The sequence below is a fragment of the Oenanthe melanoleuca genome, unplaced genomic scaffold, assembly GCF_029582105.1.
Source record: "Oenanthe melanoleuca isolate GR-GAL-2019-014 unplaced genomic scaffold, OMel1.0 S062, whole genome shotgun sequence".
NCBI classification, from domain to species: Eukaryota; Metazoa; Chordata; class Aves; order Passeriformes; family Muscicapidae; genus Oenanthe; species Oenanthe melanoleuca.
The window spans coordinates 3,417-23,137 of record NW_026612711.1 but is presented as its reverse complement, the minus strand read 5'-3'; the positions used below and the strand labels follow the sequence as shown (position 1 = coordinate 23,137).

The following is a 19,721-nucleotide window of genomic DNA, read 5'->3' as shown; positions in this document are numbered from 1 at the left end:
TTTTTCATCTTCTTGTTAACAACCAAGACAGATCCTGCTTTACTTTCTTCATACAGTTACCACAACAAACATCTTCATGTGTATTTGCTGCGTCATAAGCAGTAGTAAAATAATTCCCTTCCATACATAAGCAAACTTTTTCCCACAAGCAAATTATAAGTACTAAAAATAATTTCCTTTGGGAAAAAAAATAAAGTACTTTCTTCTGGACTCACAGCAGTTTAAGACACCTGCAAGGAATGCACTGAAGTAACAGAGGGGCTACAGCTGGTCTTCCTGCTTTGTGTATGTGTGCAGGGCATCCTTCTTCCCAAAGTGGTACTCGGTGAGTGAAGGTGAAATAACCACTAGATGGGGATGTCTGGCTTCAGAACGTTAAAGAGCCAAGAGTTAAAAACAGTGTAACAAACTCTGCAATAAAGCTTTTTCAGATGATTAAGCAGAAAGGGGGAAAAAAGGAAAAAGAGGAACAGAGAACACATGCACTTGCCTTCTCCATGTCTTTTGCTCTACTGAGTGAAGACCATGAACTGATTCATATTATGCAAGGGATAAACAGTACATGAGAAAACAGGTAGAAAATAGCATCAGATCAATGTGCATATTTTCAAACTGACCTGAAATAGTTCCAACAAATATCCAGACATGAGCAACCTGCTGGTGTATCTACCTGATCTTTCAGCAGGTTCTCCCACTTCACATCATCTCTCTTCTCTGGCAAGGGATCTTTTGCAGTTCCACCAGCTTGTCTTTTTTCCACCCTGATATCCACATGGATCCTCTCCTCTTCCCTCTAGCATCTGGTGGCAAAATCCTGCCGCTCCTCTATCCATGTCTTTTCATCAGGTTACAGCTAGAACTTCAATATGCATCTCCTAAATTAATGGGACTCACACCTTCATAAGATGTGCATGGCCTTCACCCCTTCCACCATGACAAAGCACTTCAAGTGGTTCTGTATGTCCCAAGGCTTGAAGCATTTCATATAAGTCCTCACCCTCAAACTCCTCACAGCACTGGTAACGCTTTTTCTTTACCACTTCATCAGCTTTGGCACCCAAATGCTCACTTATCCCTCTTTCTCCCTGTGAGTGCAATGCCTTCTGCACTAAAATCCAATCTTTTCATTGATTGCTTTTTCTTGTCCCAAGGTAAAAGACTGCAAAAAACCCACCACTGTTTAATGCTTTAAAAGTAGCTGGCCATCCCCTTTTAAAACACTGCTGTATAATAGTGAAAAATGACACAAAACAAAACAAAAAAATTATTAAAAAAGCTTCCTTTAACTTTAGGTATAAAATCTTGGACTTATTTCTAAAGCTGTGTTTCAGAGATGACACATATTTAGTCAGGCTTTCAAATTCTTGAGTAAACAAACAAAAGAAATAGTCAATGTCCAGTATGCTTTGCCATAGCTTTCAACTACTGGAAAGCAAAGCTAAATACAAAAAGCACTGCAGGCTGTCTGTATTCCTGACTACCATTCTTTTCACCCAAAGATAAAATATTTATTGATCTCAGCAGTACAGACTCAGCCTCCTCTGGGCATTTGCTGTAACATATTTGAGATCTGAGAAGTTGCTGTTTATGGTCACATGAGAGCCTCAGTGCATTTACAATGCAATTCTCTGTCACACCACAGTGACAGAAATAATGAATTAATTTTTTTGGTGTAATTCTACAACTTCCATACCTTTGTACTGATAAACATTCAATCAGGCTAATTACAGACTTTAACACGCTCTGCATCTGACTGTAAAGGAGCATTTTGTCATTAGCAAGACAGTATTCCCCATGCTCCAGTCCTGCTCAGTGCTCTGAGCAGCCAATTAGGCTGTGGAATTCCTCCCCATCAGGCATGAAGAAAGTAATTCTTTGCATTATGCTTGAGCATACCAGTATCTGGGTGGGCACTCCTATTTACTAAGAGAATAACTATATGTGTGTATCAGAAAAGTCTTTAACTACAGCTCCATGAAAGTTCCTGCGCAGAGATCTCTTGAGGAGCTGCAGACAATACTCCCAAAAGGAAACCTGATTCTATCCTCGGAATTACAACATCATCCACTACAGCAAGGAAGCATAAAACAGCTCATTAGCAGCCCTATCGAGTGACAGACCTAAAGCCAGCTCCAAAGTCATCCACACCTGTCTGCCTATAGTGTCTGCCAAAAAGCCAAATTCCTTCAGGATTAGAATCCTTGTCCCTTTTCTACATCTGGATCTAAAAACCCCATTTTGCTCCAGGGAACCAGCAGCAGGGTGCACAGCAAGGGTGAAAAGATATGCAGATGCTGTAGATCCCTCCCCACAAATTGCCAAATTCCACACTGCTGTGTTTTAAATGTGAAAACCCAAAATGCCCATCAGTTTTGAGTAGCACAATATTAAGTCATCTAGCAAAAAATACACAATGGCACTTCTAGTACACCTGGTTAATTTCTAGTTATAAATGAAAATGCTCAAGCACTACCATGATCTTAAGATCTCATTCATAGTAGGCACCCCGAGGTGTTCTTTTGATGGAGCAAGAGCAAACAGTATTAATAATATACTAGCTATTGTGTAGTTTCACACTGAACTCCAACAGCACAGTGAAAAGCCTTAATTATGAAAAAGCTGAGCAGAATTCTCAAAAGCAATCCAGAAAAATCTCTTTCTACATCACAATGATCTGAATGTGCCATCAGTCTCCCAGGATCTGTTTTCTATAAGCAGTGGGATGTTTTTAACATATTTTACATACAGGCCTCAGGGGTGATCTATAAAGAAGTTTGATAGTGAGTTCAGAGAAATTAAACTAACAACTGACAGGCAAATGTATCCATCAGAGATTCAGCAACAGGACTACAAATATCACATCCACATCATTCAACTCTCTATAGGAAGATGGGAACAGCCTCAGTTAGATCAGATAATTTTATCCTTCTGAAAATCTTCCCTAATTGAAGCAAACTGCTAGAAAACTTATGATGAATAGATAATACAACATGGTAGAAAGGGTGAGAGGAGAGAGATTCAAATTTTTTCAGACATTTTAATATGAAATTTCAGATAATTGTAATGATGCCTTGAAATTGTGAAAAAGGATTCCTCACTAATGCCAGGCTCGTTTTCCTTCCTGACATAATTAGCATCATTAATACCAAAATTTACTGCACTGTTACAGTGAAGGACATAAAACTAGATGCAATAGTGTTGTGGTTGTACACAGCTGTAATAAGAGCAGCACCACTGATCCTACAGTAGAATAAAATTATACAGCAGAAAATTAAAACTCCTCACACTGCCAAAACACTGCAAGGTACAGCACTGAGGTACAGCTCATTTGCAAGCCCACATGTAAGAATTTTTCAGAAAAAATTACAATCTTGCAAGAAGCAAAAGGTAGAAGAAGCCTTCTGAGTATTTCCTTAAATTATTCCTTCCACTACAGGAATATAAACCTACGTGGATTTTTTCTGTATATTAAACTCAGTGTTAAGTTTTCATCCTAAATCACATTGAATCTAAATAGGTGAAGGCATGAAAAGGCCTGGGACTTTTCTGCTTGGGAGACAAAAGGATTTAACAACAGCCTGAGTTTCTTGATCAGTTCACTACAGCTTCCTCATTGTCTAGAACTGCATTAAATTGCAATTCTAATTGTAGGCTTAATTAATTCTTAGAAGAAATGCATGTTTTTGATGTAAGGAAAAGATGGACTAATGCTGGAGGACCACTTAATCTCTCTCTTACCAAAAGTTTGAAGCACAATAACAATCTTGAAAGGAAAATCTGAATGGCAGCATCCACATCTAAACATCCACTGGCTTCCTTCCACTGCCAAGCTGGTATGGATTCAGCAGCCGACACAGACACCTAACCAGCATCTTCCAAATTTTGGAACAAGACTGCATGAATAGGAGGAAGGGCAGAACCAGAAGCAGTTTTAAGGAGACAGACAGCTGGCCTGAGAGTGGCATAGGAATTCAGTAATCTGAAGGGCTGCATTTGTGGCCCACATGAAGGGACCTACAGCTCAAGCTGCAGGATGCAAGTGCTCAGAAGTCTATTCAGTTTAGATATTTACACTGGAGTAAAAAGTCATATGCCATGCCAAACATTTGTGAGAGAAGCTCAAAAGCTCCTTATTAGTGGTGGGAGGGCAGTAACTAACAAGAATCTACTTGCTAGGTTTCCCCTTCCTACCAGAGCATTGAGACACTTCAACTATTTCTCACTCAGCATTTTGCCTTTTACCTTAACAAAACATGCAGAAATTTTAAGGAATTTAACCACCCCACCTGCAGTTTAAAAAAATCCCTATCTCTGGTTAAGAGTCTATTTGGTATAGATATCTAAGAGGCATCACCTTCAGTAGGGCTTTTAGGAATAAGTACCTACCTTATGAAGATAATAAAAGTCAGATCCATTGGAAACAGCTGCAGGTTCTTCTAACACTTGAAGGGCATCTTTAAAGAAATTCCTGGGATTTATACCTGCAATGCTTGGTGGGAGAGCCTAGGGTTCTGCCTAGCCACTTGGTCACACACACAGTCTGAAAGCTGATGCACTGGATTCTGCTCTGCACCACCGCCCTGCGCTTGCTCAGGCAGAGCTTCAAACCCCACAATCTGTTTGGGATAATAGCTTAAATCCTAACCCGTGTCCCCCTTTCAAAAATGCACACTAACCCAATTCATTCCTTTTGTTTTATCTGTTACACATAAACGTTGTTCAACTGCACAGTAGATGGCAGTAAATCTTCACATGCCATGTTAGAAACCCTCTGGCCTCCCCTAAGAATTTAAACAATTTGTGAATACATTTATGACATTTTTCAACATACTGTAGAAGTGAACTCCCATTCAGTTGCACGACTTCAGCTTTCTCACCAACCTCTTCCCTACGTGTACACACATAATTCTATTATTTCACACATGGGTCATTCTCAAGAGTTCTTTTATTTTGGAAAAACAATGCAGTTTAGTGCTCTCAGATGAAGACTGGCTAATTTCAGTGTAAGTTAATCCAAAAATTTATGAAACATTAAACAGAGGATTCTTAATCACAGCTGTAAATGTGTTGACACACACAGAGTGAGGAAGGGAAAAAACATACTCGGTGTTGCTGACAATATGTCAAACAGCATTACTGGAAAGAGACAAGCTGCAGCATGTGATTTGGATGACACTTTGGGACACAGAAATACATTTCTATTTGGATTTTCTGCCATAGAAGAGCATCCTCTTCCTGCAAAGCTCTGAATCTACCTTAAGTTCTCTAATGTTCATCATTTAACCTCTTCTACCAAAGATGGCGTTTCAAGATTTAAAACACTTTATGTCCCAGTTCACAAAAGGTACAATTGCTAAATAATTTTACAGCTACTCGGATATGTCTGAGTAATTTATAGGACATGAATCCATAAAAATTGAGCCAAGAAATGGTTTTCATAAAGGGTTTTACCCAGAACATGAATTGGTAGAGGTATTTCCAGTTCCCTGTCTTGGCTCTTGGATCATCATCAAAATGAATGAAGATTTGCTAGACAAGCATTTCAATCAAGTTCACAGTCAGTTAAGTGGCCATTTTTCCAGTGAAACTGTAAAATTCACACTAGTGAGGAAGGCAGCCTGAAAGTGCCCTCTTTTCCAGTGTAAATTCAGCTCATCTCCAAAAAATATTTTTATGCCTTGCTATGTTTCAGAGACTTCCACAAAAATCAGTGACAAGCCATAAAACAATCTCTCTTTACAAATTGATGGTGATACTAATTCAACCAGATTAATATTGTACTAACTTGTACCAGTGCACAAAAATCTGGTTTATATCACATCTTTCTGACGGACTGCGTTCCAAAATAATTTTGGTGCCAGCTCTCACATTCCCAAAAGTGTTTTAAAAAACCACCTTGCAACCATCTGTAGAGGTCTCTTAGCTTGCATCCAGCTCTTGAACACTGACTCTCTGGAATTCTGGGATAGCATTCAAGATCAGTGCCCTGGCATCTGCACAGGGCAGTGCAGAAGTGTGAAATCTTTGGGACTCAAAACATCACCAGAAATGTCTTCTGATCACGCTTCATTTATATGAAAGTCAGTCAAACAGCTCCTGCAGCTCTGTTTCTCATGAGCAGCAGCTGAATTGCTTGCACAAAGCAATTTGCCTGCTGCACTAAAGCAATTGCCTCTGCATTGCTCCAGTGTGCTGGGGCAGCAAGGACAGAGATGTGTGCCAGGACTCACAAACAATACTGCCCTTGTACCCCTCTGTTCCAGCGTGGGACTTCCTTGCAGGGAGTGAGGAGTGCTTACCAACAATACAACTTTTCTTCAACAGAATAACGTTATAGATTCATTTCTCTTGTAATTTTGAAGTAGTCTGTACACATACTTGATCTTTTCTACTTTTTAAAAGACCCCATCAGGGAGACCTAGAAATTTGCTGCAGAAACAGAAGGCAAAGAGAAAGCTGCCTATGAACACCAGTCACCATAAAGATGAGCTGGATGCAATGTAGTATCTGCTCAGGCTGAAACTGCTTGAACCCAGGAAAAAATTTAAGAGGAAATTTTCCTTTAGATATTCACCGCATTGTTAGAAGAAGAAAGAGGAAGAACCTGCTTTAAATCAACCAGTTGATTGGGGTATGCAAAAAATCTTAGTGTTTTCAAGCAGCCTAACAAGAACATGGAGGTTGTATCTGTGAAAGGTCTCAAAGCTCTGAATTAAAATTTACCTCTTTGGTCTATCAACAGCAAATGCTTCACCTCCCAGCCCCAGGACAAAGCCTACTGGCTTCACACTATTTCACAACATCTACATCCTCAGCAAAAGCACAGGATCCTCTACAACACCAGAGCAATTTCAGCCCAAGACTCTAATTCAGCTCAATGTAATTTGATTTAGATGAAGCATAGAGGAACCTTATCAATCTCATGTTTCACAGCTTATGAACATCTCCCTTCTCAAATGCTGAACTGGACACCTAATAGGGCCACACACTTAAGATTTCCTCGTCAAATTTTTATAAAACCCCCTCATAAGACAATTTGTATCTTCAAAGTGGTATTATCACCCATGATTAGAGCCGAAAACTTACTGAAGAAGAGGCTGTAATACACTATAATTAAAAAAAAAAAAAAAAAAAAAAAAAAGTCACTCTTTTCTTACCCTCTAATTCTTCCAGGCCACTGAAGGATATGTCTGACTTTCAGTGGGTTATTAAGGGATTTAAGGCAGTGGAATAAATCAATCAACCATTTCTGCTGCTTTCAGTATAAGCACTACCGGAATTCTTTGGTCAGTTTAGGTCTAGACACTACACATCAATGAAGTTCTGTAGTATGAAATTATATTTACACGTTCATTGCAAAGAAGCATTTGCTTTACCCTCACCATAGGATAAGGTATCCAGGAAAAGAAAACAAAAATCCTGTGGTGACATGTACACATTCACTTTGGAGAAGATAATCTTTCAGTATGAACAAAATGAGCTAGATAAACATCTCGTCACACTCTAGTAAGTTATAAGCCTCCTCCATATCAAAGACAACAAACAACAGTTGAGTCATGCAGTATTTACAGGATGTCCACTTGTCCAATGGACAATGCCCCTACAGTGCCTAAATATCTTCAGCCTGAGAGAGAACTGAAGACAATCCTCTGATACTGCCACAGTGAGCACACAAGATGCAGACACTCACTGACTTGTGACCTTTATCACAGCCCATCACAGGCTGCTCACCAGCATGTGGACAAACCTATTTATGGCATCATCAAACCACTGCAAGTTATCCCCTGTCTGAGAGCTTGGAGACCAGCATACCTGAACCATGAAATATCTCAGCATTCATCACATGGTGCTCAGTCTGCTGACAGACAAATCAGAGCTATCCTCAACCTGTCTTGGTTTTAGTTCTGACACAGGTATGGGCAACACAAAAGGAAATGAGGCTGTGGTATGAGGAGCCAGTATTCACAGCTGAGTCCTGGTGATCAGATTATTTACGTGACACAAAAAGGAACAGAAGAAGTATTTTAGCAAAAATGTTTGCTCATGAGCCAGAAATCAAAGTGGAGGCGGGGGCAAAGCAGTTGGGAATGATGAGAGATTTTACTTTTCACCACTTCTCCCTTTTTAATCCTTTCATTGCCTCCCTACTGGGTAAATGCGACTTGAGTTCCTGTCTTTACCTGAAAACTGCTTCTTCAATCTTCCCCTTTGGCAAATTTTGGTTCAATACTGACACTGCCTCATCTGCCTTTTCCACTCCTTCTCTTTTTATGCTGCATAAAATCACAGGTTTGCAAAATCTAAGTCTGGACTGGCTCACCTCACATTACCCTCTATGCCACAGCCTGGGAGGCTTCACCTTGTTAACCCATTAAAATGTATTTAGATGGAAGCAAGACTTTCTGCAAAAACACCACTGTTCTGATCCATTTTCCCTTATTATTGCAATGGAATTTTATCTCAAATACCCTTTTCTGAACTTGCTACTTTGGATTTGGCTTTAGAACATATTGTGTTAACAAGGGCCCAGCTTGCTGTACAAACTGAGGTTACAATATTGCTGTTATTCAAAACTGCAGGAATTTCTATGGTTCTAGTGAACAGCATCTAGGTTTCCTCCAAACTGTTGGTAAAATTGCTGAATAAGATTGTTTCCAAGTCTCTATGAAAAGATCATTATTTGAAAGAAATTCACTACTGCCAGTGGTTCTCAGACATTCCAAAGTCTGGGGCTTTTAATACAGTAAGAAGTTGCTGTACAGATAATGTTCTTCCCTAAAACTAAAAGGCCTGGGACATATGAAGCAAAATACATGGCAAACATGAAACTTCACTATATATACAAACCTTTATCAAACAAAACTAAAAATCTTTGGGGGAAAAGAAGTCATCTAACTCCTTTTAAAAGAAGATTACACTTACTGAAGCAACTATACTTCTAACCTCCTCAATCTTTATCAATTGTATTCACCTTAAAAATTCCTGTCATATTGTTCCTTGCTTGTACCAGACTAACCACACTAGAGCTACACAAATCATTCCAATCATCATTTTCCAATGCTCATCCCTTCTTCCTCAGTTTGAAATTATTGCCACATTCTATAATTTTTAAATTAAATTCCCAGGGCAAAAATGTCTGGGAACTTCTGGATCCAACTCTTCAGATTCGTTGGCACTGGTAGCCAGGTGGGTTGATTTTTAGTGCAGTTCTACTAGGGAAAAACATTACCCTAAATATTGACTTCAGTGTACTGTATCCTTCTGATTTGATACAACAAGATTATCCTGCTCTTTTCCAAAGAGAAATGAAGTATTTATTGGAAAACAAGGTATTTCTGGAACAGCTCTGCTTTTTTTGCATCAATTCTAACTTCTTTACAGTCTTTATCTGGTACTTCGTCTCAGTCCTTTCTAGTGTCGTTCTCCTGAAACAACTAAATTCTTCCATCAGCCATAGATTTTATTTCATACTTCCCAGAGAGAACATCCCTGTTTGATTTTTCTGTGATTGAATACGAGGAGTACAGTAAATATTCTGCAAGGTTTCCTTACAAAAACCCCAATTTAATTTATTCGCTTCTGACTTTTTTTTCTCAATCAAGTTTGCTCAGAAGATTTCTCCCCAGAGCGATTAAATTCAGCATTTCTGAAATGCCACATCAGCATGTTAGCCCTCCAAACCAGCATATGCCTCTTCCCTGGGAAGTAGGTCAGGCTCACTGGTCCCTAGGCAACCACCAAATCTCACTCTCTCGATCAATTCATCTGCATCCCTGTTCATGACGCCTGAAATGGGTTCAGCTGGTATTGTGTGCTGTGGTTTTTGCATTAAAAGATTATTATCTGTTTTTAGCAATGCTAAGTGAGTTATTATTGGCTGCATCAGATCTCTGGCACATTGAATGGTCCATTTTTAAATATTCCATATCTGCTTTCCTTCTCCTCTCACATAATGCCTATGGAGCTTCACACTATCAATGAGTACCAAGGAGCTATGACTAGCTCCTATTGGTCTCTGGGTTTATTTAATAAATTATTTTCCAGACCTTGATTATCGAATTCATCCTTATGTAGTCAAAACTCAGTGGATATGAGTTACTCATCAATTCTTTAATACTGTAACATCCAGCTTCATTTCTTTTTTTTGTGTTCATCATTTCTAAGAGTCTGGATGAGCACATGAGCAGCGAGAGAAGTCACAGAGCACATCCCCAGCAAACTGCATTGCAATACCAGTTTTCCATTGCACTACAACAGCTCACATGCACTATCAGGGCATTTGAAAATATGTAAGTGACCAGGCACCATGTAGCAAGGCAGGGACCAGAAAGCACAATGACAGGGCTCTGCAAACCTGCTTCTATTGTGGCTGAAGAGACCTCTTGCAAAAGTTGCATTGAGTGCTCAAAGCTGCTGCGCAGTCACAGTAGCCTGGCCTGGCACTGGTTCAGCCACTGAAGTATCCTATGAGTTTTATGACCCTCATCACACAAGTAGTTCCCTGAGGGTCTAGCAATACACATTTCTTAAAATCACTGAGAATATCAGTTCCCTCTTGCTGGTCTCCCACAGCCCATCAGAGCTATGTGAGCAATTTCTTCTCACATATTTTGTATTAGAGGATCAATCTGTTCTCTGCAAGCTGAGCTCAGTTTGTACATTTGACTTAGCAATAACACCCAATGCAGTAAATTAAATGTTAATTCAATGCCTTTATATGTGCTTTTGAATGTCAGACATGCTTTGCCTTCCAGTTTGTGAGGTACAGGCTGCTGCACGCAGAGAGCTCTGCAGCTCCCTGGAGCACAGCCCAGGCTTGTGCTTGGGCTCTACTGTTAGGAGTTCTATTTGTTTATAAGGAAACACCTCTTAAGGTGCTGCATATTTTTCTTTCTTTCTCCTGACAATTACCTTCTGGTTATAGCTCCGAACTAAAACGAAAACCAGGACTGCTTTTCTTAACTACATCTAAAGACATTTTGTACAGGTATGAGTAAAAAGCTAAGTCCAAACTGCAAACCTAAAATGATGATGGAGAGACTAAAGCCAGCTACCAAAACATGGATATTATTGTGTGAAGGTAATAATTCACACAATATCACACTCTTTCATACTTACTGCAACTACACCTGTACGATAAAAAAAAAAAAAAGATGCAACATAAAGAAATTAAATGCATATTTTCTATTGACATACATGTCATTAAAACTGGTGAAAAGGAAACAATAAAAACAAAATATGTGAAATGTAAAGGAAAATGAGAACAATGTATTATTCTAAATGTTCTTGTAGATAAGTGATGGGCATGAAACTATTTTTTTTTCTATATTTGATTGAAAAAATGTGTTACTTCTGGCTACCTGTAATAAAAGATATAAAGAAGTAATGGAAAATTTTTTCATAACGATTAAAACTGGCATTTAGATCCCAGCACCCCAGAAGAGACAACCACAATACAAGACCAAATCCAATCACTGACTAACCCTTTTGCCTGCCCTAGCCCAGCTTATGGATGGAGGGAACAGTCATTTCACACAAGAAATGTCAAGTGATAGCAGTATTACCTGACATATACTCAGCAAATGCATCAACAACACAAGTGAAGTAGATGCTGCTTAGAACTTCACTGGGGAAAGCATAAGAAATATACCTAGATTAACTCCTCACCTCCATGGGATTGCTGCACTAATTGTGGCTTGTCTTAGAATCAGCATCAGCTCTCCAAAGCAGCAAGCCAAGAAGCTTAACAACAAAAGGCATTTAGGGAAAGCTGTTTTCATTCCTCCATATCACACCAGTTGCAGCGACCAGGGGTTTGGGGCCTTGGCTTTGCTGTGTGACTGGTGTTCACATAGCTGCAGCCTTAAGACTTGCTGGGCATGACGGCCTGCAGACACAGCAGATTTCCATCTGTCTTCATCATCAAGCTGTGGCTGTCAATCCCACCAGCTTCACGGGAAACCTTGGTGTTACCAATCAGCTTAGCCTACTGTACACACGCCACACAGCCATAAACCATAAAGTTATTGTTTTTACAAGGGCAGTGGATTTGAAATTGCGTAAGCCCTTCAACTGAAGAAATGGGAGGCTATTGCACCAATTTAAATACACATGTAAATGGAAGAAACCATATGCACCAGTGTCTTGGGATGTATTTGAACCTTGAAGCTACAATATATATATTTGTGCACAAAAGAGAAAAGATATTCTGAATGATTTATACAGGAACTGTCTTTGGAGCAGCAGCTCACCACATGATCTCTGAAGCCAGCAATGGCAGCAGCATCTTCTATAGATACAGAAAAATGACAGGTGGGAGAAGCAGACGAGACAAGATTTCTTTTAGGTGTATAAAGTTTGTATTTCATTCATGCTATTTCTGAAATGGAATAACATCAGCAAGTAGTCATGAGGCCACAAGTTAGGAAATTACATCATATATTTGGCAAGGACTGCAGGATATAAATAAACACGAACATCAAACCTTTCACAGAAACAGATGCAAAAAGGGATCCATTTGCCCACGTGCAATTTGTAGTTTGTGACATTTTCGTGTGGATGTGCAAATTGTTTCTTGCTTCCCAGGAGTCAAGACAGATCTGGGCTGCACATTCCTACATGATGGGCAGTTACAAGATTGTTACAAGATGCAGAACACAGAACCTAACTCAGTAGATCAAAAAAGCATAAATCCAAGAATGTATGCAAGTAACCCATTTCTCTCTTTCCATTTTCTCATTCAGAGTAGTTACAGAAAGAGAAAATACTCTGTGTGCCATGATTTAGTATGAGTAACCCTTAAAAAAATTCTCTGCAGCCAACCTTACAATAGGAATGCTCTACTTCCCTTCTTCCCTTTGGGTTAAACACATTTGTAAGTAGTTCAATACCTAGAGCCAGACCCTGCAAAGATAAAACGACAGGAATAATTTTATTACCACAACCTGCCTTACAGGTCCTTCTTGGAGCAGATGTGCACATGTGTTTTCAGAAAAAGGCATTATGAATCATATCTGACTTATATTAACTCTATATAAACTTTTATTCTTCTGCTGCTTTTCTAAAATAATGACTTAGCTCCCTGGATGAAGGTAGGCATAGATTACTAAGGTCCACAGGACACTGGACCACATTTGTCCAAAACTACTGTCATCCTACGCCATTAATTAAAAGGGGCAGCATGGATTCACTTCTGCTGGGCACTGGAATGAATAAAATGTCAGTTTAGCAGCTACACAGTTTTCAGAATAAGGCACTGTAAGTAGACAAACCTGCCTGTCAGGCCAAACAATTTGATAAATTTTAATTCATAATAATAATAATTTAAAAAACCCCAAAACAACAACAAACCAAAACCAAAAAACCTCTTTGGAAATACTCTTAGTACTTTCCCATGCTGATCTTTAGTAACTTTCCTTCTTCCTTCCCATTCCCACCAGGGCATAAGCAGCAGCCTCGAGATGTTGCTGAAGAACAATGCAATGAATCCCACCCCTTCCACTAACATCCCTGCTTGCATGGGGATAGCACTTCCCAGTGACATTATAAAACTTTCCAGTGACGTTATTCCAGACAAAATATTTCATCATATCTTATTGCCTGGCAACAGCAAAATGCAGAGTTTCTGGTATGTACTATGCAAAAGTATACAGAATCAATTATTGCTATTCAGCTCTCTCCCATCTTGTAGCACTGTAAGAGCTTGAGAAATCACCTCAATCTGAATTTACCACATTGAAGATTTCCATTGCTGGTCTGGCCTCTCCATAATTTTCTTAAATATATCAGATTAGCATGCATGCTTAACTAGCAGGGGGTGTACACACATGACTTCAGTTAGCCTTCCACAAGTTAAATCAATAGTGCTCTACTGCAGAGAGGTTCATTGCTCACTGAAGCTTAGGTAGCTACTGTTTGAAACAATGCACAGGTTAAATAACTGCAAATTGCAGAAATAAGCCAGGAAAGGTGGACAGCCTATCTATTCTAAGATTTGTTGCATTTCTTTGTCTTGCAGCTACAATACATAACTATATGCAGAAGTCCTAATTTCTAATAATCAAATTGGAATAATGATAATATAAAAATAATTATCCTGCAGCATAAAATTAATATAAACACAGAGAAACAATTTCAAGCAAATGGTAATCTTGCTGATTGAGATTTTACAGATGTTGCAAGGATATTGCTTCCTTGTTTCTAGCACTGCCATAATTTTGAAACACAAATCTAAACACATTTTTATAGTGTTGGCCTTCGGCCTTCACACACGGCTGCTGTAATCACTCCTCTCCTAAATTTTTCTTATTTTTCCATATGGATTTTACTTATTTTGACCACAGCCTCTTACTCATTCTCTCTTGTAGTGCAGATAGTAAAACACAAATGCTATTTAAACACAGAAATCCTTAAAGTAGATTTCACTGGGGTTAGAGGCTATTTTTAGCCCAACTAGCACAGAGATGCACTGAAGTGTTTACTAGCTTGAACATAGGTCATAAAGTCTGCATTTGTCGTTACCAAAGACCACCTGCAGTTTTGGTTATTTATGATCAGTGACAACTGTGTATTACTCTCCAACAGGCAAATACATTTAACCCTTCTCTATCAGTCACAAAGCTCCTGAATGCACACTGCAGCAGTGACCTCTGTGGTGTCTCTCAAGTGTGTCTTCCATCCTCTGGAAACATACAGGGGACTTGCTGCCCTCAGACTTAACAGGCTTTTTATGCTGCTCAGATCATCAAAAGGGGAGCCCCAGTTGGACATGCAGGGCCAAAATCCCTCAGGAAACCTCCCAGAAACATCAGGCAAATTGTCTGGAAAGCAAAACAAGCCCATCTGCAGAAGACAGTGGAAAGAACTTGAGAACTGAGACCTGAGAACTGCATATGTTACTGTATATCCACCATTTCACATTTTATCAATTTCAGCATTATTTCATCTCAAATTAATCTTGAATGTAATTATAAGTCCATGCGAAATATTCAGATATGAAATGCAAAACCCCTTACTCTGCACTTATTATCCATTATGTTTGTATTAGTTTCCTGTTGTCTGCCATTGCCACTCCCTGTCCCTATGGCAAATTTATGAAGTTGTTTGCAAAAGAGTCTCCTGACCCACCTCTCCCTTGCTGACTGCTCAGGGTAGGAAGCTGAAGGAAGTTGCAAAGGGCAACAAGATCTTTATTGATCCGGTTTGGGCAAATACAAGAATTTGATCAGAAGCAGTGATTTACAGGATCAGGACTCAGTTACTCTATGGTGGCTCTTTTCTGCTCCATTATCAGTGACTGCAGAAAAGCTGCTCTACAGCTCAGCTCTGTAATAATACAAAGGATGCAAAAATGAATTAATGTTTTTTCAAATCAAGGAAGTTCTCCCTGGGAATACTGCATTATTATATTTGCCTATGCAATGCAAATAGGATAAGCTTAGATTTGTAATCACTCCTGGTTTCCTCTACAGTCAACAGATAAAACTGGTGGTCAACAAATAAAGTCACATGATGCTTATAATTTGGATTTTGGATTGCCTAGATGGGGAACAGTGTAACATTTCTCTATGACTTCTTACCACAAGAAACAAAAACAAGTTTAGTACTTTTTTTTGTAAGCCTAATGAATAGAATAGAGCTTTTGAAGTCAAAACAGATTCCCATTTTTTCTCCTCTTTATAATCAATTAATGAAAAATAATATATAGATCATCTTCTGGTGCACAGCATCACCTGGAATCCACTCTCTAAGCACAGAAAACAAATCCAAAATCTGACTTTCAAAACAGAATGATCACTCCATTCCTCACAAAATCCAGTTCACCATACAAGTTATTCTGGATGAATTCTCATTTGTTATTTGGGTGAACACAAGTCTTCTTGCAATTAATGTCCATGAGAACCCAAGCTTAGTCTGTGTCACTTGTCATGCCTAGATGAATGCTATCACTAATAATTTTACACATTGAATTATTATCTATCATGTAAATAACTACCATGACCTCCTCAACGTCAGTCCTTAGTATACTCAGAGCAATTAAAAACAACTATCCTGATGTTATTCCAAACGTGGATGAAGCCAAGAGAAAGATTTCTGTTTATTTCCAAAAATAAGAAACTCCTTTAACTATATACTCATGACTTTAAAAATGTTGCCTCTAAGTCCTTAATTCACTTACAATCAAAATATTCTTTGCAAAAGTACTGGGCAAGACAACCCTGGTGGGTCTCCTGGGGTTTCCTGCCATACCACTACAGCCTGCAAGGTTGGGCTTCTGCTTCTCCATCACCTGGGAGAGGTGGCTGTGGACAGGGCTTTTGGGGTCAGTCTGGATCTTGGTGCTGGGCAGTGCATGACTGTGTTTTGCATTTGTGGAAGCAGGAACTTGAAGCACTGGCTCCACTCCTGGCTCCATCCCAGGATAGAACTCAGGCACAAGCTGCTGAAGCTGCTAGGAACTCCTGATTCTCTGTAAAGAGCTCCTCCAGCTCAGCCTCCTGAGCAAAAGGCCAAAGCAACTCAAATACCTCAGCTGCAATGCAGCAACAGATTCAGAGCCAGTTCCTCTCTCAAACAGGAACTGCTACTTGGTTCATTTGATAATTAAAAAATAACCAGTCAGAAATTTTATATCTTAAATGCTTACAAGAAGCAGCTCATTAGTTAAGATCACACAATACTTGCTGTGTTTTTTCATAGAGGGACACTGATTTAACAAGCAAGCTGACACATTCTGCACTGGCTTTATTTTCTACATGATTTCACATTCTGTGCCAAAGTCAGCACATTATAATAATCTTGTCCTGGAATAGAATGTGGGAGAAATTATTTATTACAAATATTCACATACATCTGTACCTCTCAAAATAATCTGATGTTTGCTCGTAGTAGTAGCTGGAACAATAAACAGATTAACAATTTATCATCTCTCTCTTCTGTGAAGATTATAGTGCTCTGCTCCCTGGCAAACACTTTGGATTTTGTGCAACAATATACATTTCATTCTGCATCACTGTCACATACTTTGGTGTTATGAAGCTTTCGTGTGGGATGTCAAATTTGTTACAAAAATCTTTAAAGTGAATTAAATTTTAAGTCGTTTCATTCAATTGCATGTTGATGCCATTAAATATCTTCAAAACCCATATTCCTGACAATGCAGTTTGAAATGACTTTGAAAAGTAACACTTGTTCAATAATTAATCAATTAGTTTTCACTGCTGAGCCACATGGAGCCCAAACTTCAGCCTGGTTGCACAAGCGATTTAGAAAAATACACGCAACTGAAATTAAGGATGCCAGATTTACCACTGGGATATTCTGCTGCATTTCCACTGATCTCCATAGCATTGGTTAATAGCAAAGGTCACTTTGCATTCCAGCACGCTCGAGCAATCCCCTGAAGAGCAATGTCTGGGGCTCTGGAGAGCTTCTAAAGACTAACAGAGAAGAGGGGAGGTGAACAAGGACAAGATGTCACTGATGTCTTGAGTACACCTCCATAAACAATCAGGGAAACTCTTTAGAAAGAGATTGAATTCTAACTGATTGAATTTTCAGAGATCTGATTCATCAAGAGAAAAAACAGGGCACTTTGTGCTAATTTTGTTAGAACTTACTGATTGCCACTATTTAATCAGCATACTTAATGTCATTCATTACCATGAATATTCACTTACTGATGAAGAAACCTTCTGTCGCATTTGTCAGCAATAATTTGTCAGTTCTTCAGAGGAAGGCTGAAAGCCTCACAGCCCTCTGATGAACATGCTAAAATATACCAAGATAACCAACAATAAGAAACTGAAATTGGCTGTTTGAAGATTATGTTCAACTGGCTAATGTACATCTCAGACTCTCATGATATCTGAGAGATTAAAGGCCCTTTTGGGAATGTGACCTTTGCATGTGTAGGTTAATCTGTATGTCCTGGACATCAGATCCCTGCCTCTTTTGTCCCCCCAAGCTCATTTTCAAGCTTTCAGTTTTGCTTGGCTAAAAATAAAGGGGGTTCAATGCTATGCAGGTGAACATGCACAGCTCCTGCATCTTTTGGGGTAGGTTCAGAAAAACATGCTACTCCCACATGTTCTTTTTTTTAAAAAAAAAAAGCACTAAAACTTGAATTAAAACTATGGTAGAGGAATGAGGTATTTTGGGAAACAAAACAGCAGATGACTCCCAAATTTAGAAGGTTTATTCCATCATGCAATGAGGCCACAATTTTCAGGACAGCCCAAGAAAAGCTGCTACAAGCCCAGGAGAACGGAGCTCTCCAGCTCAAGTGCAGCAGACCTAGGGCTCTGATATAATGTACAGGGATTAAGCAGTGGTTTTACAATACTTTCTGAAGATTAGCATAAGATTTTTTTTAGATAACGTAATTATATCAAGAGTCAGTCCTATTCTTCTAATCATCAATACCTTTATGCACTGTCATTATAATATATTTCTAATTTTCTTATTCCTAGGGAAGAGATCCCATTAGGATTAGCTGTAACGCCTTTTTCTCACACAATCTTATTTTATAACTTGCTGGCAAATGTATCCACCAGGGAACAAAACACAGAATTTATCTGAGGCTCCTATGTTACTGCCCTGGAACAGATGCTCCAGCACAGATTTTCGGATTATCAAGATGGGGTAAGAAGAATGTCATGGCCTCTGGTAGTCTGTGTAGGGACATGTATCAGAAATAGATCATCCTCTGATGAAACAAAAGGTACTTTAAAAATGTTTTAAAGTAATTAAATAGAAAGTTATTTCTAAAATACAACAGACTGAGGAATTTGTTCCCCCAGCTGAGAAGTTCATTTCCTTGATGCCGAAATAGACTCAGTAACATGGTATAATCCTTCCTTTCAGTTTCCACATATGCCAGTGGATATTTCCATTAGGGGCATGGATGACAAGGAACTCAGACAAGAGGCTGGAAGCCACAGTTTACTGCTGAACAAAACATTAGGCTGTTCTTCAGTCTGTTTTCCTGTGATCAAGAAAACTTCTTCCCTACTCTAGTAGAATGGAAACATCTGGGATTATTCACTTTGACAAGTCACAGAACAATTAAACACTTAAGAAGAAAAGCAATCTGTCAGCTTGTGGGGTAAAAGAGTTTCACACTTTGTAACTCAAAATGCAACGGTGGCAGAAAGTTGTGCAAACATTAATGAAATTTCAGATTGCAATTCTGTGGTTGTGAACAAAAAAACTGTACCTTTTATCTAACATCAAATAAATGCAACTTGTGCAAGAAAGGAAAGATCTTACATGAGAAAACAAGGGAAATTAGTCCGTAAAACTTAATTCCTAAGATACTTCTGTATCTGACATGGGTCAAGCACTAGAAAAGATGCATGAAGGAGAAAGGTCGTGATGGGGATCCATGTTGCCAGAGCTCTGGAATGCTGCAGCATTTGTTTAAAGAAAGACTTAGTGAGAACTGCAGGATCCACATGACACAGTGCACATATGGTGCATAGTATGGCATTAACTGAGGAGAGGATCTGAACAAGGAAAACATCTGCATCTTCTTTTTACATGGCTACAATGTCTCCTTCACAAGGGAATTAGGTGCCCCATCTGCGTCAGAGCTAGTACTGGTCAATACAAAAATTTCCTCTGGAAAGGATATTTTTCTAAGGACAAAATCTACTTGGAGAGTTAAACTTGAAGCTATTCTGCTCACAATGTACTGCATTAACATTTTTTTTTAAATCATC

At 39.0% G+C, this 19,721-nt stretch overlaps 1 protein-coding gene across 1 annotated transcript in view; it reads right to left on the bottom strand.

The window, feature by feature from the left end:
* Nucleotides 1–9,781, bottom strand: part of RBM20 (RNA binding motif protein 20) — a 51,952-nt gene extending 42,171 nt beyond the window's left edge. The window contains exon 1 of the mRNA XM_056515759.1: nt 9,749–9,781. Within this exon, the coding sequence (XP_056371734.1) occupies nt 9,749–9,781 (33 nt within the window). The remainder of the gene's footprint in view (nt 1–9,748) is intronic.
* Nucleotides 9,782–19,721: the final 9,940 nt, after the last annotated feature.